The sequence below is a fragment of the Planococcus citri genome, chromosome 2 (genome assembly GCF_950023065.1).
Source record: "Planococcus citri chromosome 2, ihPlaCitr1.1, whole genome shotgun sequence".
Classification (NCBI taxonomy): Eukaryota; Metazoa; Arthropoda; class Insecta; order Hemiptera; family Pseudococcidae; genus Planococcus; species Planococcus citri.
Genome location: NC_088678.1, coordinates 48,609,037 through 48,630,193, shown reverse-complemented (window position 1 = coordinate 48,630,193; position 21,157 = coordinate 48,609,037). Strand labels below are relative to the sequence as shown.

Here is a 21,157-nt window from a genome sequence, read left to right as displayed (position 1 = left end):
GCACAAAAAAAGGTGGCTTGGTTAAATTTCAGCGTTCCTACTTGATTCAGATATTTTTTCTTAGATGGTTTTGTGAAATTGCAATATATGTGCGAAAGCTACGAGAGAGATTTTCAGCTCAAGTTCAATTGTGATCGTGAAAAACTATCTCTCAGTCAAGCTCGGCTGTATTAGGCCTGTTGTGATATCAGTAGTTTCTTTGCAGACTAGTTTTCCGAAATATTTGTCTAGCCGACATGATGTTTCACCCCCTTCTCCATATCACCTCCTATGGGTATTGCATTACACCTGTAACCAAGTCAAGGAAAAGGTGTTTTAACACGCGTACATGTTGTTTCAGACGACGATATGCTACTCAAATACATATTTTACCTATAGCGAAAAAATAGCCCAGTTCCAATTTTAATGCGCGTCAAGTTTCCTATCAGGTGTCTTGATCGTGGAATTGCCCGTGTTTCTGACAATTTTTTAGCACAAACATTGAGAGTTTCTCATGCTCATGCCAAGATATACGAGAATGTTTTCGGGAAATATTGAAAAATTAATGCTGAATTATTCAGTATGGGGCCTTGAATGATAAATAGATTTTGGGGAATTTTTTTCTCGCGGGTATTCAAGAACACAAAAAAATTCTAGTGTCGAGTTGTCTTTTTAGGTATTCCTTTTATTGGAATGACTTTTTTTTAAATTTTACATCCTTTCCTCAACCACTTGATTCATTTTTAGTGAAAATTAGATTCTTGTAGTTTCTCTCGAGAAAAGTAAGTACCTACATATGCCTCTTTCTTTGAAAAAAATGTATGGAAGTGAATTTTTTCAAAGAAAAAAACAAAAATGACATTTTTTAAAAACATCTACAATTCTACATTTATGTACCTGCTGCATTGGTTTGTATTATCAAATAAGGTCCCCGAAATCGTTCAACACAGGATATGAGGCCAAAATGACGATTAATCCTTCACTAAATCCTACGAGTAAAATGGAGGGGAGGGGGATGAGGGGAAGTCAAAAAAATTGAAAAATGATTTTTTCAAGCTGAGAGGAGAAGACATTCATGCATCTTGTGTCTCAAAAGGCTGTTTCGGCACAGCTGTATTTTTGATTTTAAATAGAAAAAATTTTGTTGTTCAATAGGGCAAAATGCATGTTTGTATCCCGTTTACGTCGATAGAGGGAGATGGAAATCTACAATTCTCCCAAAAATTACCATTTGATGAAAAAAATTATCCAAAAAAATTGAGCCCATCAAATTGTTTGACTTGAGTTTAAATCAATATAAATATCTAATAAGAATTTCAAGGCCACTGTTCGGCTCTAAATTATCACTTTTCGAGAGAATCCCCAAGACTCTGATTTTCACTAAAAATGAACCAATTTGGAAGCGGGGTGGAGGTAGTTGTGGAGGGGATGTAAAATTTAAAAAAAGGTCATTCACTTGAAAGGAATAAAATGTTATTACCCAAACCACCTGAATGAAATGAGCGCATTGAATTTGAAAGGTAAAAAATTATTTCAACTTATTACAGGTAATACAAAATATAAATATGTAACTCATTCTCTGTTTGTGTAATCGATTCGACACCCTGTATACGTTTTAATGATTTCTAAATCAACCCAAAAATAGTATATACCATTTGTAGCTACCAAGTTTGGCAAACTTTCAAAGAATTATCAAATCTAAAATAAGTCGAAAATTTCGTTTATTGACGAAGTGAACCTATTTAAAATACGTATGTATGTAAATACACGTGTCAAAAAGTTCCATCTCTGAGTGGCACAATTAAACGGAACTCTTACCAGTTAATTTGAAAGAAAAAAAAACTGGGAAAAAAACAAACATCCAGTACAATGTACTACCATTTCCATACTTCACTAGTATAGGTACGTAAAGAAGTGATATATGAACGAGAAGGTAAAATTAGCGTTTATCACGCATTGCATGGCAATGCAATATAGGTAATAGGTAAAAATAATTTTTTACTAATACGTGAAAATGCATTTTACCGTTTCGCGATCCACGCGCCCGCGTTGCATTGCATATTCGATTCGATTATAAATGGCGCGAGTGAATGAACGAACGATGAACGAACGAACGGTTCAATGACGTAAGGTGACGTTATTATCTGCCCAGTGTTACCAACTCTGAGAACACATCTTGAGGTTGCGAGATGTGATTTTGTCTGATACGAGTCGAGTGTAGGTAAATTTGAAAATTTCGAGGATCTCAAAGTTTTATGTTACCATTTTTTTTATTACTTGACGAGATTTTTTTTTCAAAATACGAAAACAAAATGTTACCTTGCCCCTCCTTCTTTCTGGAGCGCTTGTTTGATTTGAACTCTGGCTTAAGCCTTTGAGATAGGGTCACTGAAAAAACAATTAGAAGTCCAGTCTCATTCGATTTTGCTTTTGTGAAAATCTACAATCAAATCAAAGGATCATCATTCATCATTCTGATCATGTTCAACTTACAAAAAAATTGTTTCAATTTTGTTCAAACCAATCTACTAAGAAGACGAAGATTCAATTCAAAATACGTCCTTTTATGGTTGTTAAGTAAATGCGACATCTTTTTTCCCCCATTTTATCGCATTTTTCAAATTTCTTTTCATTGCTGTTTCACATTGAAAATTTTTCAAAGTATTGAGGCTTCTCTCCATAAAATGTAGCATTATTGCATGCCTGAAAGCGGGAGAAGAGAAATTTGGAAATGCTCATGTTTCAAGTCATCTTTTATTCGAGTGATGTTTTTTTTTATTTTTAATTTCGTCATCCTTTGTCAGATTTTTTAAAATCACTCCTTAATTAGATTGAAAAATTTTCATTTTCAGATCAAAACTCAAAAAATCTCTTTCGAGTAAACTTTAAAATTTAAAACAGATTATGTATACTCTTTTCAAGTACTATTAAAGAGGCAACTTCTTACCAAAGGAGAGGGCTAAAAATTGACAGAATTTCTGCTTTTAAATTGAATGTGATGTTGTAATCTAATGCAATTGCAAGTTGTTGCGTGTGGTTGCGTCATTAGCTCTTGTCAAAGTTGTAAAATCTGTAAAGATGAATTGCATCAGCAGAGTTAGAAGGAGGCAGTAACCCTTCTCCAATTATGCTCCCTTTAACTTTGCTTCGGCTCTTCAATTTCATCAATAACGCTTTAAATTGAAAAAAATTGGAAATCGTTTTGAATTTTTTCAGTCTTGAGAATATTTTTGATTGCTTGAATAATTTTCACGTTATTCAATATTCTTCTATTACAAATTTGAGTAATTTGCACGTTATTTGGATAACTTTTTGGTTATTTTCACAGCTATCGACAATTTTTAATGATTCAACATTTTTATAATTTTTTCCTTGAACAATTTAAACAAGAATTGATTTATTTTATGTTATTTTTTGGTGCATTTCGAACAATTCCAATAGTAATTGTACAAAAAAACAATTAAAATAGCATGGTTTAGGTTTCGAGCTAAACGAACGATTTTCTGCTTATGCGAGTTATGCAAGATTTTTACAAATTCGCTCATATTGCCACTGAAAGGTGTGAGAAGTCGCAACTGTTGATCATTTTTCAATTTGGAAATCAATTCTTTTTATCTAGGTGAGGGGTGGGGGAGACATCCTGCTTTCCGATTTATTCAAATTTTGGATTGGAGAAAACCTCTCGATCTTTGTGAACAATCTCAAATGAAACCAAATTCAAATTAATACGTAGGATGCATCGTATGAGGAAAAAATGATAGGGTGAGTTCTACCCCAGGAGGCTCAATTGTCAAGCCACTTAATCGCCGAAGTTGAAATGTGGAAGCTGGAAAATTTTGAAAATCGTGAATACCTACATAGGTATTACAATGCATACTTCAACAGTCTCCGTGCATTAAAGGGTGACCTGGATACAAAAAATCGTTCTGTCAAGTTGAGCTTTTCTGATTTTTATTTCCCAATATTTCAATTTCAGTATCGAACCCTATTAGAGAAAATCTTATCATGCTCTTTAGATGAGAAATTTAAGGATCTACAAGTTTGTTTCTCTTGATTTTTTATTCCAGAAATTGATTTTTTATATTGATAATTGATAAAATTGAAAAAAAATATTTTTCCATCAAAATTTAATATTTTTGGTTTAAATTTCTTCTGCTCGAAATATCTCAAAAACAGAGTCCTAATCTACTGATAAAAAATTTCATGCTCTACAATTCTATTTTTCTTCATTTTTTCCCAAGAGACTATCAGTTTTTCTTAAAAAGCGGGGTTTTACTGGGTCTAAAAAAAATTAAACTTCATAAAAGCTCGATTTTTTTTTTTTTGAAAAAATAAAAGATTTTTATTTTTTAGAAATGAAGGAATCGTGCAAAAATGAAGAAGCTCATTTTTTGTATATTGACAAATGAGCTGCCCAGTGCGCTGCATAATGTGCTCCATTGTAAGAGACGTTTGATAGGACACCCTGTAGATTCTCTCGTCTATTTCAAGAAAATCTTTACAATCTTAACAATCTTACAATTTTTTATATGGGTCAGTTTGCAACACTGAATGCGTACACTTGTATGTAGTTATGTAGTACGAGATACTCACACATACAAATGCAAATAGGTACGCAGCATTTACGTAGAATGATTTGAAAATACGTCGTTGGATTTTTCGTACGTGTATAAATTTAAATTTTGTCCTTATTAAACAGTTTCGATTACTGGTAAATTCATGGTGATACTTCGCTCGTGTAATGGCCCTGTGTGGATATAGAAACGTACGTCGTCGTCGTCGTCGTCATCGTCAACGACCCACGCGACTCCGCGGCGTTGATACAGGTTATAGTAGCGTTATATTTGCCTAAAACAATAGCCGTGTAGGTATTTGTTCGCGAGACGAAGACGACGGTCGGATGAGGTTGGAAATTTTCAGAGATATCGTACGCGTGGCCGCCAGGCGATGGCGATGGGCCGATGGATGGAGCTGGGGATGCGAAATCGAGCCAAATTCAAAGCTATCTTTATCTTTGTCTGTTGTTCGAAAGGTGTTGCAAAAGTCGGCCGAAATTATCTGTCTGCAGAGTTGAGAGCGAAGTAAAGAAGTCGAGGAGATGAGAGAAAAAAAAGATTTAAAAAACCAAAGTCGCGCCTTCGGTTTTTAGCCGAAGAAGAAAAAAAGAAGCGAGAAAAGCGAGGTGAAAAAGTAAAGAAAAACGATACCGAAACGTGTATAACCTTTACTAATTCAAAAGGGTTAAATTAAAACGAAATAACTTGGGTGGCGATTAAATATAAAGTAGTTAATAGTGTTAGCTACGTTGTCTTTTGCGGGCGAAAAAGGAGAGAAGGACAGCTGGGACGCGTTTTACGTATGTAACGCCGACGTCGACGACGACGACGACCGACGACGACGACGACCGACGACGACGGCGGCGCGCACACGGCGGCTTGGCGGCGGTGGCGACGAAAGCGGCGGGCGCAAGTGTTCGCGAGCGAGTTGAGAAACGATGATGGTAAGTTGCTAAGGTATTAAGCAGCCCAAAACCCAAACTCCGACCCGATTCCAGACCCCGTCCATAAAGCGCCGAGCACGGTCACAACCCCTGGGTTTCGTTTCGCTCGTTGTTGATAATCAATACTATGGTCGTATTAACTTTAGCGCTTTAATGGAATCCTTTTCCACCCTTTGCGTTTTACAAACGAAAACTTGTCTCGCCGCCCATCCATCTCCGTCGTGTATCCTGTAAATATATTAATAACGAAAAAGGCAACAGTGCTGCGATATTTGCTTTCTATTTGCTAGCTATACTACGGGGTGTCGCCTTGAATGCCTTTTTTTTTACTCCTCTTCTTCCTTTTTTACTTTTTTTTTTTTTCGCCATACAATACACCATAAGTCTAGCGACGACGATAGCCGTAGGTGATTTTTTTCCATACTGTTGCTGCGCTCTGTATGTATAGTACGAATATGGTGAAAATTCCAACAACCTTGATGGAATCGTATGACTTTATCCCGATCCCTGTAGCTGGCCGATGCATCGTGCGGTAATTTGGTTTAACGTGTAATGCAATCTTAACCCATATAAAAGGTCTTTTTCCGCACAAAAAAATGACAATTGAAACGAAAAAGTTTATTTTATAAATTTTGTTCGGCGGTTTCAGAGCTTTTTTCAACATTTTTTTCATTTTTTATTTTTATTTTGTTTATTTTTTTTGTTACCGTCAAAACAAACAGCGTTGTCATTGCTATGTAAAGCATTTTTTTCCTTTTTTTTTCTTCTTTCTTTCCTTCTATACCTTTTAAATGAAAATAACTGATCTTGGTTAAACGTTTCTTCTCGTTCCTCTTTCTTTTTACTTGCTTGTGCCAGGGAAACAATAATTCGAGTTATTAAAAAAATTATACGAATTCATTCGCCAAGTTCAAATATCCGAATGAAAAGATTTTCTTTCTCTTGAACAAAGTACCGGGTGTTTCGTGAGGAAATCTACCCTTTATAGGAATTCCCTTTAATCCCTTATAATTTCTCAATGAGATAAGGATAGATTTTGGTTCTCTTCCCTCTGCTAGCTTGCTTGTGGTATCTAACCGTAACAGGTAGTAAAAAATGACTGCAAGCAGAATTTTTTTTGTCACTTCTTTTTCGAGAGCATGCCAATTCACGAAATTTGTAAGTGCATAATTTTTTGTACCTACTTCTCCTCCCCCCAATAATCCAAAAAGAATTGATTTTCGCCTTATCTGTTTAAAAAGTCCATCTTTTTGTTTCAAAATTGCCAAACAAAAGTCCTGTTTTTTTTTTTACTTTTGCTTATGTAAGAAAAATGTCAAATTTTTTGGTCAACGTTTGACCCCCCCCTTCCTCCCTCCCCATCTCACTCTCTCTCGACCCCATCCTCGGCTCGAGTCAAAGTTTTAAAAATTTAAATATTTTTATATGTTTCGAAAAAAAAAAATTAAAACGTCAAGAAACCACCTAAACTGAAAAACATTTCTTGGAAATTTTGAAAACTTTGAGCTCAAGCCGGGGGAGGGGGGGGGGTAAAAATATTGAGTAAAAAATTTGAATTTTTTCTACGTTTTGTTTAGGTCGTTTAGCCATGATTTTTTGCTAGGGTCTATCAAAATCCAAAAAAAGTTGAAGAACGACCCACCCTATTTACATATCACCAGTTGCCACTAACGACGTTTGAAAAATTTAGCCCCTACCTCCCCCCCCCCCCAATATTTGTGTGTAGTTGATATTTGAAGGGTCCTGAAAATTGACAAAATTTATCTGGAAAACCGGAAAAAATCGAGGAAAATAATTTCTTCAAAAGAGTGGACACTTATAGACCATTTTATCTCAGCTTGAAACTTTAAAAAGTGAAATTTCCAACAAAGAATGATCCCATTTTATAATTCTTGGAAAAAGTTTGTTGAATATTAAAAAATATTTGAAACTAAAAATTGAATTTTCCTCAAATTTGAACTAACTTTCTCTTGAATATTCTCATTTTGTACATGTACTTGGACAATGACACAAATTAGCTTTTTTGAGCTAAATGTGCATTGTGCAATGTGCATGGTCACGTGGCGAAATTTTGTTTGATTGACCATCGTGATGAACTTATTGAAACAAACCATGTGTATGTGTCTTTGTAAGTGTATATGTGGTTTCCACATCCCATAATGAAAATAGAAAAAAAAACATGATGTAGCTTGCTAATCATCTAAAAATGACCAATAATCTCAAGTCAGCCTAATGTAAACATCTCGACATTGCAGAGTTGTTGGAAGAAAATTCGGAAACCTTGGAAAATGTCTGAGAGATGACACGCTTACATGTTTATGTATGGTATATTAGTCTTGCCAAGGCGATATTAATTCTTTCAAAAACAAAAGAATGTATTAGTACATATGAAAATACGGAAAAATACGTCGAGCTAGTTTCTTCGCTTGTCTCTGGATTTTGGTTTATACGTGTTGGTAAAAATGTATTCGTATTCGTACTACATGATATACTTGTGTGTGTGTACAATTGTATTTATACCGCAAAGTTATAAGGACCCAACCAAGTGTCAGGTGGCTTGATTGACAAAAACTCTGCCGGAAATGTTGACTGGAAAACAAAGATATATCGTATATGTAAGCGATTGTTATTTTACAACGATGGTTTAATGAATATGTAATTATGTATTAATGCTGGCTCGAATCAGAGAAAATATGAACGTAGATTTCCATTTCTATCAACTTTTCCTTTTGGTCAAATGTTCGAGAAATGAAGCATAGGAGAGGGTGTCTAATTGAAAATTTTCGAGCAACATCTTGCATAAAATATGTACCTACTTGTAATCCAATCCAGAAATATTTTAAACGTTTGATGGGACACCCTGTATACACACCTGTTTGTCGTCTAAAATGTTGCGTATTTTTGAAGTTGATGAGTTCTCTCTCTCTCTCTCTGTTCTTAGAATTTCAGACATTGTTTTGAAACGTGAGCAGTGTTAGAAACAAAGATCAGCGAAAAGTATCTTTTAAATGACACGTTGTATCGTGATTGTTTGTTAATTGTTATTTTTTCCGTTTTTCTAAACAAAGATTGTTGCTATTGGTTTCGCGGATCGTAAATCGTGGTGATTTATCGCATCGCAATGTGTGTAGCGAATATGTCATCGATGGTATTGTTTGTCGACGAGTGTAATTCGAATGGCTTACCAATTTTCGTCGTTGTTTTGTATTTGGGATTGTTCAGCCTGGGATGATGGCTTCCTTTTTTACTCCGTTTCTCTTTATCATCACGTAGGTAACGTAGGTAGGTTCATTTTGACAAAAAAATAGAATGAAAAAAAAGGTATGGCAGGAAGTGAATATCATTGATGAAAGGGACATTTGGATTCGAAGAAGTTGTAAGGGTAGTCGAAAATTAGGTTTAGGTATTTTTACCTTCGACTCTGAAGTGAAAATTGAACGAAGTATTTTGTTTCAGCAATAAATTAACTAATTTTTATAGAAAAAATTGATATATTCGCGAAAAAAGTGTGGTTATGAGTATGCTTTGAGGAGAGTGAGGATTTTGGAACTTTTTTGGTTTACGTATAGCATAGCAGAGGAAATTGAAAAATTTCGAGTTGTTTGCCTGAATTATCATCATTTTGTCGCGAAAGATCAAAAAGATAACAATACACTCATGCCACGTGTCAAATATACAGCACAATGCTGTGTAATAATTACAATACAAAATACGAAAGATCGGCATTGAGGGTTGACAACGATAAACAAAGTACCTAATACCTCTACCTACATAAATGGTTGTTATGCATTGTACAGTAGTGAAATTCGCAACAAGTTATAAAAATTGGAAATATGATTGACAGCAGCTAAAAATAATTCTAATGAGGGAGTTCCTACGTGTCTCTTCAATTAACTAAAGTCTCGTTGAAATTCAGAATAACTGTGCACGTGTATCGTTTAAACTACGTACTTTTTCTTCTTGTAAACCTGAAAAGCTTGCCTTTTTTTGAAAAAATTGATGTCTTTTATTACATAACAATTTTTTTTGTAAAAGTTGGATTTCAAAAAAATCAGATCATTTTTCCAAACGAATTTTTTTTTTTTGGTAAATTTTTGAATAAAAGTAATTTAGAATATTCAAGGTGAATCCAGCAGTGTAACCTGTTGAAAAATGTTCTGAGTGATCGTACTTTCCATCAGGCTAACTACACAGTACACACCTATGTACATAAGAGGACGGCGATGGGGGAGGAAAAATAATTTTGCTTCGGATTACTTTTTGATGCTTTCAAATCCGATCAGTTTTCTGCGAATAAATAAATGATTTATTATTCAAAATTTTAAAATGTAGATCGAATCACTTTCGTTAATAACGATGAATTGAGACGAAACTTGGACTTGTTTTCGAATTGCTACGAGTAGTACGAGTATTATCACTTATCGGATGTCATCTTCGTTTGATAATCTCCAACTAGACTAACATACGTGTGCAAAGTAACCTTGAAGAAAGAAAAACAATGATATAATACCTACATCACATGAGGAAACAATACTGTCAGATTTTTTAGACGAGTGTATGATGATTGTGTTCTCTAATGCAGTGTGTTGAAAAGAGCCTTGTATCATTAAGTATTTCTTATGATTAAATTAGTATTACGTGTGGTGACGGTTTGTTTATTTACCTACAATCGTCATCATGAAAGCTTAACGTAGGTACATATTAAATGAAAATATTGCTTCTTTTTCTACGAAATGATTCTTAATAGTCAGCTTTAATTTGTGTTGAAGATTCGAAGTGTCAGTAAACTTGCCGCATCAGACTGAGATTTTTTGTGCTTATTTTTCAATCGTTGTGATGTACAGAACAAATTCCTACATTTGTTTCAGAATCAGAGGATTTTTCATTTGGAAAATTAATTTTTTTTCGTAATTCCCTCCCTTGGAAAATGACTGGATCTGATCGGATTCGATCAAGTCTGTACATTTCATGAATCCAATTTGACTTTCCAGATCTGATCAAGATCAAAGTTTTGATCCTTCGACTATAAAAATTATTGAAAATCGTGAAAAAATTGATAAATATTTCTGAAGCTTTGCAAAACACCTTTAAAAAATTGCATAAAATATTGAGAAAGTTTTTTAAAATTATAAAAAAATTGAAAAAATTAAGAGAACTGAAAAAAATGACAGAAGACTTTTTAAAGTTGAAAAAAAAAAATTATCAAGAAAATCATCCACTCAGCGAAGAGTGGATTTTGATTTCAGAGTGGGGGGGGGGGTGCTAAAATGAACATGATAACAATTTTGATTTTTTCTCAAAACGCATTTCAACAGCAAATTCAAAATTCGGTCGTGGTTAGGAGAAAGCCCCTGGTACATATTTGTCAACTCCTCCCAAATTTTCGAAACCACTCAAATGCAACCATAACATTTTTTAGCATAAAAATTTCAGTCCAATTTCGAAAACATTATGAAATGAACTTTTAAAAATTAAAATGTTTATTTTCAACTCAAAATTCCAAATCTATGAAGTTTTTATGACAAGTGTTTCATTTTTTGGACTTATAACATTGAAACCACAGATCATTTCCGATTGCTCCATATTTTGACAAATTTGTGACTTTAAAGTTGTGATATTTCAGGTGGGCAGGTGCTTGGTTTTGAATATCTTTAGTGAACCTTCTACCTCTGCAACCCTTCAAATGCATGATTTTTCACATTTCCACTGCTTTCAATTCGTATTTCCTGCGGAATTTCTGCAAAAGAAAACTATAAAATCGCTAATTATGCTGACTAGGCATTTTCTCCTTGAATTGACCATTAAGTACATATAGCTGGTGAACTGATCGATTATTTACTCGTAGGATCACTCAAAGTGAATTTTTGTTCTACTCTGGTCCAAGAGGATGGAGGAGGACGACTTGTATGTACGACGTACCACGTGATGGTGAACGTGTGTACAGATCAGCCGGTGGTATTGTGCGCTTGTGTGAAGAGTAGAAATTATGATATTTGGTGTTTTTCTTTTCTCTGGCATCTTTCTCTTTCTTATTCTTGTATTATGATGGCTGGTGAGCGCGCTTACTACATTTATATTGTGTACTGTGTAGTATGCATAGACATATACTACATATCGCCCCTCTTATTCGAACGAATCGCCGTTTTTCAAACACAGTACGCCACTTCGCTGTGTCTTCTCCGAGTCTTTCTATGTATTCATATTATATACACGAAAACACTACATAGCATCGGGACGAATCCAATCCAGTTTGAAGGTAAAAGATATTTACCTGTGTGTATATGAAGTACGAACTGCGAACAGTGGCGAGTGTCTGGCAGCAAGCTGGCAACAGGTGTTCACCGCCATGAACGCCCGGTCGCTGTATGTAGCAGTGGTCTGGTCTACTATTATATTCTGTCCATTCCACACAGTGTTCAATACACCATGACGGCATCAACCGTTAAAGGTATCTGAACCGTACGCTATAATCGTGCGCTTATCGTTACCTTTTGTTAACTGATTCAATGGCACGATGAAAAATTTCGATGCTGTACGAATGGTTAATTAAAAAATTGAGATACATGGTACATTGTAATCGCTGATTCTACACATACTCTTAGGCTACAAGTACCTCGTCTAGATCTCCTACAATGTACACATTATAAAATAACTAATAAGCATATTCGCGTGGTGATTTTACTCGTATTTCCCATCAACGAATCAGCCACCTTAGTCGCTGTCGCCATCATCAACCGCGAACCAGAATGGCTTTTTCGTTTTTCGATGGTCGAGCGATGAGTAGTGCGAGTTTGTTGTTGTTGGTAGGTAATTGTATCCAATGAGTCATTCTCGATGACACATTGGGCGCGAGTTATAGAGAATGTTGAACTTTTATGCGCGGATTTGACCATTTTTTACTCCTTTCCGTCGTCGAATCGTCGAATCGGAGTCGCATCGCTGAATTTATTCGGCCGAATCCGATTCCGAATCGTCCGCCAATCGCGATGCGATTTTGGTGGCATGTTGAAGCGTGCCGCGAATGCTGCGTAGCACGTGACACGGTATACGTTAACGTTGGCTAAATTTCGTCTCGGTGTACGTTTACATAGTGTGTACACTGTACACTGTACACCGTACTTCATACTGCAATACCTAGTTTTACCTGCCTATATATCTGTGTGGCATGGCGTATGTTCTTGGTATATGTTAAAATGAAACGACTATGGCGAAATGCCTTACGGTATTTAAAATGTTAATGCATTTTCGGTATTTTAACATTTTGCGCAGTAACATCCGACGTCAATTACGTAAGCTTCGGTGTGTAGTCGTCTGCGGTTGTGTATTTGCAAATCGTAAATTATTATACTAATGTTGAAAAATCATCGTTACGAACTACGATGTTTCTTTTTTTAGACAAATTTTTTACTATGTTAATGGTTAGATAGATTCGAACATTTCGAACCAGTAAGAATTTCGCCACAGGAGGTGAGCAGATGTGAAATAGGTACAGAAGTGAGGTTTTCCCAAAAATCATCCGCAATGAGCCCAAATTTTATGTTCGAAATTGAAATTTTAGCAGCTGTCGTCCATCTGAAGTAGATCACCAGACTATTTGTAACTTGACCCTGACATAATCTCTAGAAAACGTTTTATTACTGAGTATTATTTACGAGCGAATGGTTAGAATTTGACGATTCAGACTACTCAGCAATTTCACAAGGGTATATTTTTGTTTGCTTCGTAAAATGAAATCAGAATTTGTATTTCAAATTGAGAAGTTTCTCTAACATGATGACAAATATTTTTGTGTTTGAAATTATCTAACTATTTTTCGGTATCACTCCTTCAATTTTCTATAGATTGATCGTCGTAAATAATAAATTTCATGGTCCATTTCCAAAAGTTATGCTGGAAAACATATTGTTTTACAATGAAGTTTCAGTTTTGTAGATTTCAAGTATCAAATTTTCAATTTCCAAAATCAATCAATCATAATTTCGGAATCCCGGTAGGTATCAATCCCGTCTTTTGCAAAGATTGTCAAAGGCTCTTTTGTTGTCGGAAATAACAAAAATCTCGCCTATTGTCATAATGTCTGATTTTTTGCCAGAGATTGTTAAAAATCGTCGCTTTTTTTCTGCAAATTCCAAAAAGACTCTTTCCAAAAATGTCTTCAATAAGTCCCTTTTCTTTGTCAGCAATTCTCTATAAATCTTTCTTTTTCTGAAATTATTGTTAAAGTCTTGATTTTTGCCTCAAAATTGGTAAAAAGTTTTGCTGAAATGTTCATTTTCTTCATAAATTTTGCCAATGTTTCACTGTTTTGCTGAAAAGTTGCGCTATTTTCCCGAAACACGCTGAAAAGCCTTGCCTTTTGTTAAAATTAAGTATCCTATCAGACATGTGTACATTTTCTTTAATATTTTTCAAAAAGTCCTGTATTGGGTATTCAACGTTCGCCCCCTCGGCCAGTCCCAAGAGGAAACGCTCATACCAGTGCAGTGCCCTAAATCTGGTTACATAACTATCTATCGGTCTGTGGTGCTCCTAGAGGTCTAAATTATTTTTCCAAGTCCACTTCTGCTGTGTTTTCTGGTTTCAGGGCTACTGTTCAAAGAAATCAATGCATAAAACTGTGCAAAATGGACTTTTTCTTCAAATAAAAATTTGAGATGACCAATTTTTTTTATCAAAGTATTCTTGATTAATAAAATTTTAATTTTTTTTTAAAATTTTGAGACACATAACTCCTCTTTTTTGTTCTTATCTTCTGAGGGCTCATGTAGCCACAAATTCATTCATGTTCGTTTCACACGAATTTTTAGGTTGTAGGGTTCAAAAAGTCAACAGTTTTATATTGTATTTTGGCCTCCCGACCTCAATTCTGAGGGACTTCTAAAAATTGAAATAATTTGATCAGTTTTTGGCTATTTTTTTTTTTTTTTTTGCAATTGGCGCAACTGACCAAAAAATTGGCTCCTCAGCTCCTTATCTGTATTCCAAAATATTCTCCCAATTTCAAAAATGATATCTTTCGATATAGTTTGGCGTAATTAATGCCTAATATGTAGTTGAGAAGAAAATATTTTCAAAACACGAATTTAGCCAAAAATGAGTGATTTTCAAATTTTTAACCGTTCAATAAAACTTTGAAAGTGGTCTTGGATTTTGACGACAATGATCTAGGTGGACGCAGAATCTCAAATTCCATCTCTTGGAATTGTTAATTTTTCCCATAACAGGTTGGGTACGGGTTGGAGCAAAAAAAAACACGATTTTTCCAAAAATTCCTCCTGTTTGAAGATCCACTTCTTTCCTCGGGGAGCACCTCCAAAGCTAAAATCCTTTCGGAGCGACTTTCAACTCAAAATGCAGGCCTCCATTGATTTTAGTCAGAATCCTCTGACTTCTTTTTTTGACGACCTGTTCTATGTAATAAATACTTGAGAGTGCATTGCCTGTTCGTAAAACCATTTTTCCTAATTTATATTCGGAAAAATAGTTTGAAGATCGAGTGTTATTCTATGAATAAATGGCTTTGTGAGATCTGAGATTTCAATTGATCAAATTTTGCGCGTATCAATCTTCTCTCTTCGCTAAAAATATGCTTCACAATTCTAACAATAGATATTTCTCTTATGTTAGATATCAAGATGCTAATTTCTGATATCCGAAATTTTACGTTATGTTCACAGCAGCAGCAACAGCAACAACAACAACAACAGCAGCAGCAGCAGCAACAACAGCAAGAGCAACATCGTAAAGAACAAAAAGAACAAAAAGAGCTGAAACAGTTACAAGAACAATTGAAAGAGCAAAAAGATCAAAAAGAGTACGCCGATTTGATCGAACTGCAACTAGCCATCGATAAAGATTTACCTTCGTTCGATTTAAATGGCGACGCTATGAGTGCTCTGATATCGGACACATTTATGTCGGATATCACTGACATAATGTCCGACACCAAAGATAGTAAAGATAATATATTTTCTCAAAGCCATCCTCAACCACCACCGCCGCAGCAACAGCAGCAGCAGCCGCCGCCGCCGTCGCCGCAACAACCACCAAATCCAACCCCCGGGCAGCTGTTAGCCCACGACTCGCATCACTCGCATCCGCATCATCATCACCATGCGGCTCAACAACGCCCACCGCAACATACCAATCACCAAACGTCTTTCCACCAAACGCCGATCAAACTGGAGGATGTAGGCAAGCCGCCGAATTCGCTGAAAACGCCGAACGTCATGGCGAGTCAGCAGCATTTACCGTTCCATATGCAGCAGCAGCCACCGCCGCAGCAGCCTCATCAGCATTTGCATAATGCCGGCGCGCATATCCATCCTCAGCACCAGCCACCGATGATGAATGCCAACAGTCCTAGTTTCGATAATTGTAAGACGCCGCGTATGCCGTTCAATAATAGTAACTTCAACGCGGCCGCTCAAACGCTTAAGCAGATGGCTGAACAGCATAATAAGCAGAATCTCGACTGCATTAAGCAAGAGGCTGTCTATAGTAGTAATTCTAATTCGCCGATAGGCTACAGTCCCGGTGCCAGCTCGATACCGGAGAAAACGCAGCCTAGAACGCAACGTAATACCACTCCTACCTTTAAGCAACAACCGTATTCGCCGTACGATAGTCCAAACCATGGCAGTCCGCAATATCCTCCTAGGTGTGGACCTGGCGCTGGTCCTAGTCCCGTATCTCCTAAAACGCCAACCGCCACCAATGTACAAATGAAGCAGACTCAGCAAGTACACATGACGCAGACTACCGCACAGCAAATACAGGTTAGTGCTTGACTATTTTTTTTTTTTCATCCATTATTTCTACGTTTACGTTATGTTATTCGTCGTGGGAAGATAGCTTATGACGTACGTGTCCTCTTGTGTGCTGCTGAGAGAGGCATTTTCAAGTGTTACAGCGAAATAAGAGTCTATTTATACATATGTAGCGTTCGCGAACTCAAACATCCTATTCAATCAACGCAACAGTTCGCCAGAACTAGTGTGCGATGACGTCACAAAATCAAATAGGTACTAAAAGAATGACTTCATGAGAATTAATCATCTTGCATCAGTCTACGATACTATCATTTCAATAATTGATGACGTGTGAAGAAAAGATCATCGTAAATATATCGATGAAGGAAGAGGAAAAAAAGAGAGAGAGAGAAACATACCCACGTGTGGATTGATTGGCCACAGTTGCGTTAAATTGTATTGGTTAATCAGGACTCAGTTGATCAAGCAGAAATATGGCTCTTTGAAAGAACATGTCACCTACATTATAGAACCAAATTTTTAGCTTTCAAAGTTGATTTTTAGATTTTGGTCAAATTCTTAGAACCGGCGGAAATGGCAGTTCAAAATTTGGTTCGCACGTCAATTCGGAAGATTTTACCTACTTTAATTTACTCGATAGAAATGCTGCGATACCTGTCTGAGGATCTCAATCGTAATAATCAGTAGTAGATATCTTTTTCAAAAAGGTAATTCATTTGATCTGTAAATCGTTTTACGAGGCTAGCGACCTTTAAAGCCATAAAATTAATCTTGACATTTTTCCCCCAGAAAAAAAAAAAGAAAAAAATCATCGCCGAGAGGTAATGTTTACATTCTCATCATCTATAGCTCAACAAATTGACAAGATTGTATAATGTCCTTACCTTTTTATCTTCTCATATGTACTACGCGGAAAGTGGAGTTTGAAGAGTCAGAAATACGTGGGTAAAAATTAATATTTCCATTAAAAACTTTTTCACGTAAGGTTTTTGAACCGAAGCGATAATGTATCGCTGATGCAGTCGAGCTTATTTTATCTAATAAGAGGACAACTCCGGTGAAGGTTCACGTTTTTCATATACGTATATGAATTATAAATCGTTAATATGTCGCTATTAAACGGTAGCGTCGTCAATCAGATAACCTTTGAAACGCAGTCGAGCTCACGTACGTTTATGTGTAGTAGAGTAGCGATGGATACTGGACATGGTGTGTCATTCGTGTTAGTGTCACTCACCAGACATTTCACGTCTCACGTATTAGTGCGGAAAATATGTACGTACAATCGCAAAACAAATTGATTTTCAAATGACTATCAATTAGTTGCACGACTTGACGATAAACTGTAGAGATGGGCTGATGAATCTGATAGATATTTTATAGAAAATTTTATAGTAAGTATAAGCAGCCTATGTGAATTCGTCTTGTTATTTGAAACGGAAATCAGTGTACGAAAGCCTCTGTCTGATTAAAATGAGAAAAAACTTGGACTTACTCTTAGAAGTGTATAGTGTACCTATATACATGTAGTTGTCCGTCACGTGGATATTGCTTATTTTGAAAATGTCCTGTTCAAGTTTTGGCATATGTACGTAAGACATGCAATGAACAATAATCTTGTTCTGCTTGAAAAAGACCATTTTCTGATCAAAAGTTTCTACTAAAATGAATTTTGATATCTTTTCAAGTAACTTATATAGTTACTGGTTACTTTTTTACCTGCCTTTTCAGCGTTACAGTTGCAAACACTGGCTTTTGCCAATATGTATTATCAAAGGCTGACTTTCTGTCAAAAATTATCAAAAAGTCTTGGTTTTGCTAAATTTATCAAAATCCTGATTTCTGCCAAAAAGTTCAAAAACCTAAGCCTTCTGCTGAAATTATCCATCTTGCTTTTTTTCAGAAATTGTTCCTCCTCCCCCCCCACCCAACAAAAAAATCCTGCTTTTTATAAAATTATCAAAGTCTTGTTTCCTTGCCAAAAAAAATTCAAGAAGCCCTGCTATTTTGCAGAAAATTAGAAAAAGCCTCGTTTTCCAAAAACTGCCCCAAACTCCTACCTTTTTGCCAGAAATTTTCAAAAAAAACCCTGCCATTTGCTAAAATGTTAAAAATCTTATGTACTTTTTGCCTGAAATTGAAAAAAATTCTCGTTAATTATCCTAAAATTGTCAAAAAAATGTATTCCTTTACCAAAAATTACAAAAAAGCTATGCTTTTTGCTAAAATTGTCGGTCTTGCTTTTCCCCAGGAATTTCCCCCAAAAAACTGTTGTTTCATAAAATTGTCAAAATCTTACTTTTTGCCAAAAATTAATAAAGAATTTTACTTTTTTGTAAAAAATTCCAAAAGTCTCCCTTTTCCAAAAATTGCTACGAACTCCCACTTATTTTCAAAAAAAACATTGCCTTTTGCTAAAATAATCAAAACCTTACTTCTTACCCAAAATTGAAAAACATTCTCGTTGCATTGAACTAAAACTGAAAAAATTTCGTTTCTTTACCAAAAATTGTCAAAAACTCTTGGTTTTTTGCTAATTGTTTTTTTTTGCCTAAAATTACCAAAAAGCCATAATTTATCTAAAGTTGTTAAATGTCTTGCTTTTTGCTAAAAATTTCCAAAATTATCAGTCCTGCTTGATGCCAAAAATATGTAGCAAAAAGTTTATCTTGGTTTTGTCAAAATTGCAAAAAAAACACGTTTTTTGCTAACATTGTCAGTGTTGCTTCTTTCCATAACGTCTCAAAAAAAAAACCTTTTTAATAATGAAAATGTCAAATACTTGCAGACTTGCTTTTTGCCAAAAAAATCGCCAAAAATTCAGTCCTCAAACTTGAAATAGACCACGTACATAGAAGAAATGACCGTCTGAATTGCAAAAATGTATTTCTGATTTTTGAAAATGGCCCAATTTTGAGACCTCAGTTTCTACCTCCTCGAATTTGATCGTCTTTTTGTGCATGTCTGTTTCTACTTCAATTACCTATCCATGTTAAAGTCAGGCCTGTTTGACCATCTACTGTGGCGTGGATCTTTCTGACGTGAGTAGAAGCTCGATGTATCAATGAATTATTTCCTTGATCTTCTTTAGCTCTTCCTACTTGTGGATCTGTACTGGGAGCGCCTGATTTGGTGATCTTGTTTTTCCCATAATTCCACAACCAGTTTACCTGTGTGCTATAGTTTTGAACCTGCCGAGAAGCCGTAGATATCGATGAGTTTCTTCCTAGATCTTCGTCTGCTCTTCCTGCCTGTGAGTCTGTATTGAAGAATCTGCTTTGAAGATCTTGTTTGGTCCATCCTTTCTCACCATGTTGCTGTTGAGGGTTCTGTTCATCATTCTGGACTGTCTGTGCTGCTCACATCGGTCTTTCTTTGGTATAAAATGTCATGACTTATGAGCTAGATATTTGGACATTTTGAAACGTTCTTCAAAAATCAATTCTGAAAATTGAATTTGGTCTTTGAACTGTGGAAGTTGATGTCAATCTGCAAAGACATTGAGGTAACGGATGTTGGAATTTCGATGGAGGGAATCGTCATTTTTTCTTATGGACCCACCCCCTCATCCTTCCTCTTCACCTTCGCATCATGTCATTCAGATTACGCGACGGACGGACGCGTTGCTGACAACGAACCGCTTCGTAAATTCAACGCTTTATTGTTTAATCAGTCGGCACGGCGGTTGGTGTTGTTGGAACACCGTGTTACGGGTACCTCACGCCCGCCGCCGCGCCGGTCTGCCACCACCGCGACCGTAGCGCAGCTCGGCAGGAGTATGGTTATGCTACACGCAGAACACACGGTGCACACACAATCGAATAGATGGCACATTTTGCAGCGTGGCAGAGGAAGTGAGGGTGTTTGGCTGTTGCGCTGTTTGTGTTATGTTGTTGCTACACTCGCTACGGACTATACGGAGAGTTCTTCAGGTAATGTAAAGGTTGAACGACAACACATTGTGACGTAATGTATAAGGAACCCATTACGACATTTCGCGGCCTCTTAGTTTCGGACGCAGTCGCATATACATTCGGAAAAATAATACGCCGACGACTACCACACTACATTACCTATCATTACTACTACTATTACAATTACATCGACTACTTTAATCGCTAATACACATGTGTAGAAGTATCAAGTACGTGTACATGTAGGCAATAGGCATACATATGTATAGCACAAACTTGGTACCACACGACGACGACCATAACTACCAATATCAAACCGAATGATACCGGTTGAAACCGTTCTACGGTTGAATTTGGTCCATTCGTACGTTCAGTTGCCGTGATCGAACTTTAACAAGGTTTTGCTTTGGTATTTTTCTGTTTTTTTTTTTGTTTTTTTATTTCAAACGTAAGATTTCTTTTCATTTTTTATTGGCCTGGTTCTTTTGCCGAAACACTATAATACGCACAATAAAAGTTTATCGAGTAATTGAGATAGTTTATCTCGCGTTCGATATGGCAACGATGTAAAGTTAAACGCGTATTGTAGGACTGCGGGATAATACCTATGGTTTTTGTATGAGCGCGGATTTTTTTTTTTCGTTCGGTTTTTATTATTTGTATTTAGTATATAGAGAGTATATAGTATAGAGTATATCGGATCAAAGAAAAATGATGCTAGAGCTTTTACGTCGCCCTAAATGTCAGTAACCTTTTTCCCCCTTGCCTACCCTTATACGATATTTTGCCCCGGTTCTCCAACTTAACGTTTAATTTTCTCCCTCTTTTACTGTTCCGGTCGCCTTTTTCATTTCCACAACGTGGCGGCATATTTTTAAAGCTGTCGTGGCAAAAATGCGAAATTATATCGTTTACTTATTTCGATACGTAGGTACTCGTACACTCTATTCTATGTGCGAAGTGTACGATACGCTAATTCTTGTCTCGCCAAT

The 21,157-nt window shown here is 36.0% G+C and overlaps 1 protein-coding gene across 2 annotated transcripts in view; it reads left to right on the top strand.

Moving 5' to 3' along the window:
- Positions 1-21,157, top strand: part of LOC135836211 (alpha-protein kinase 1-like) — a 57,824-nt gene that overhangs the window by 8,048 nt on the left and 28,619 nt on the right. Inside the window, exon 3 of one of the 2 annotated variants that reach the window (XM_065350886.1) lies at positions 15,163-16,257. In XM_065350886.1, coding sequence (XP_065206958.1) covers positions 15,163-16,257 — 1,095 coding nt within the window. Of the gene's footprint in view, positions 1-15,156; positions 16,258-21,157 lie in introns of both variants that reach the window. The other variant, XM_065350885.1, reaches the window with a different exon arrangement.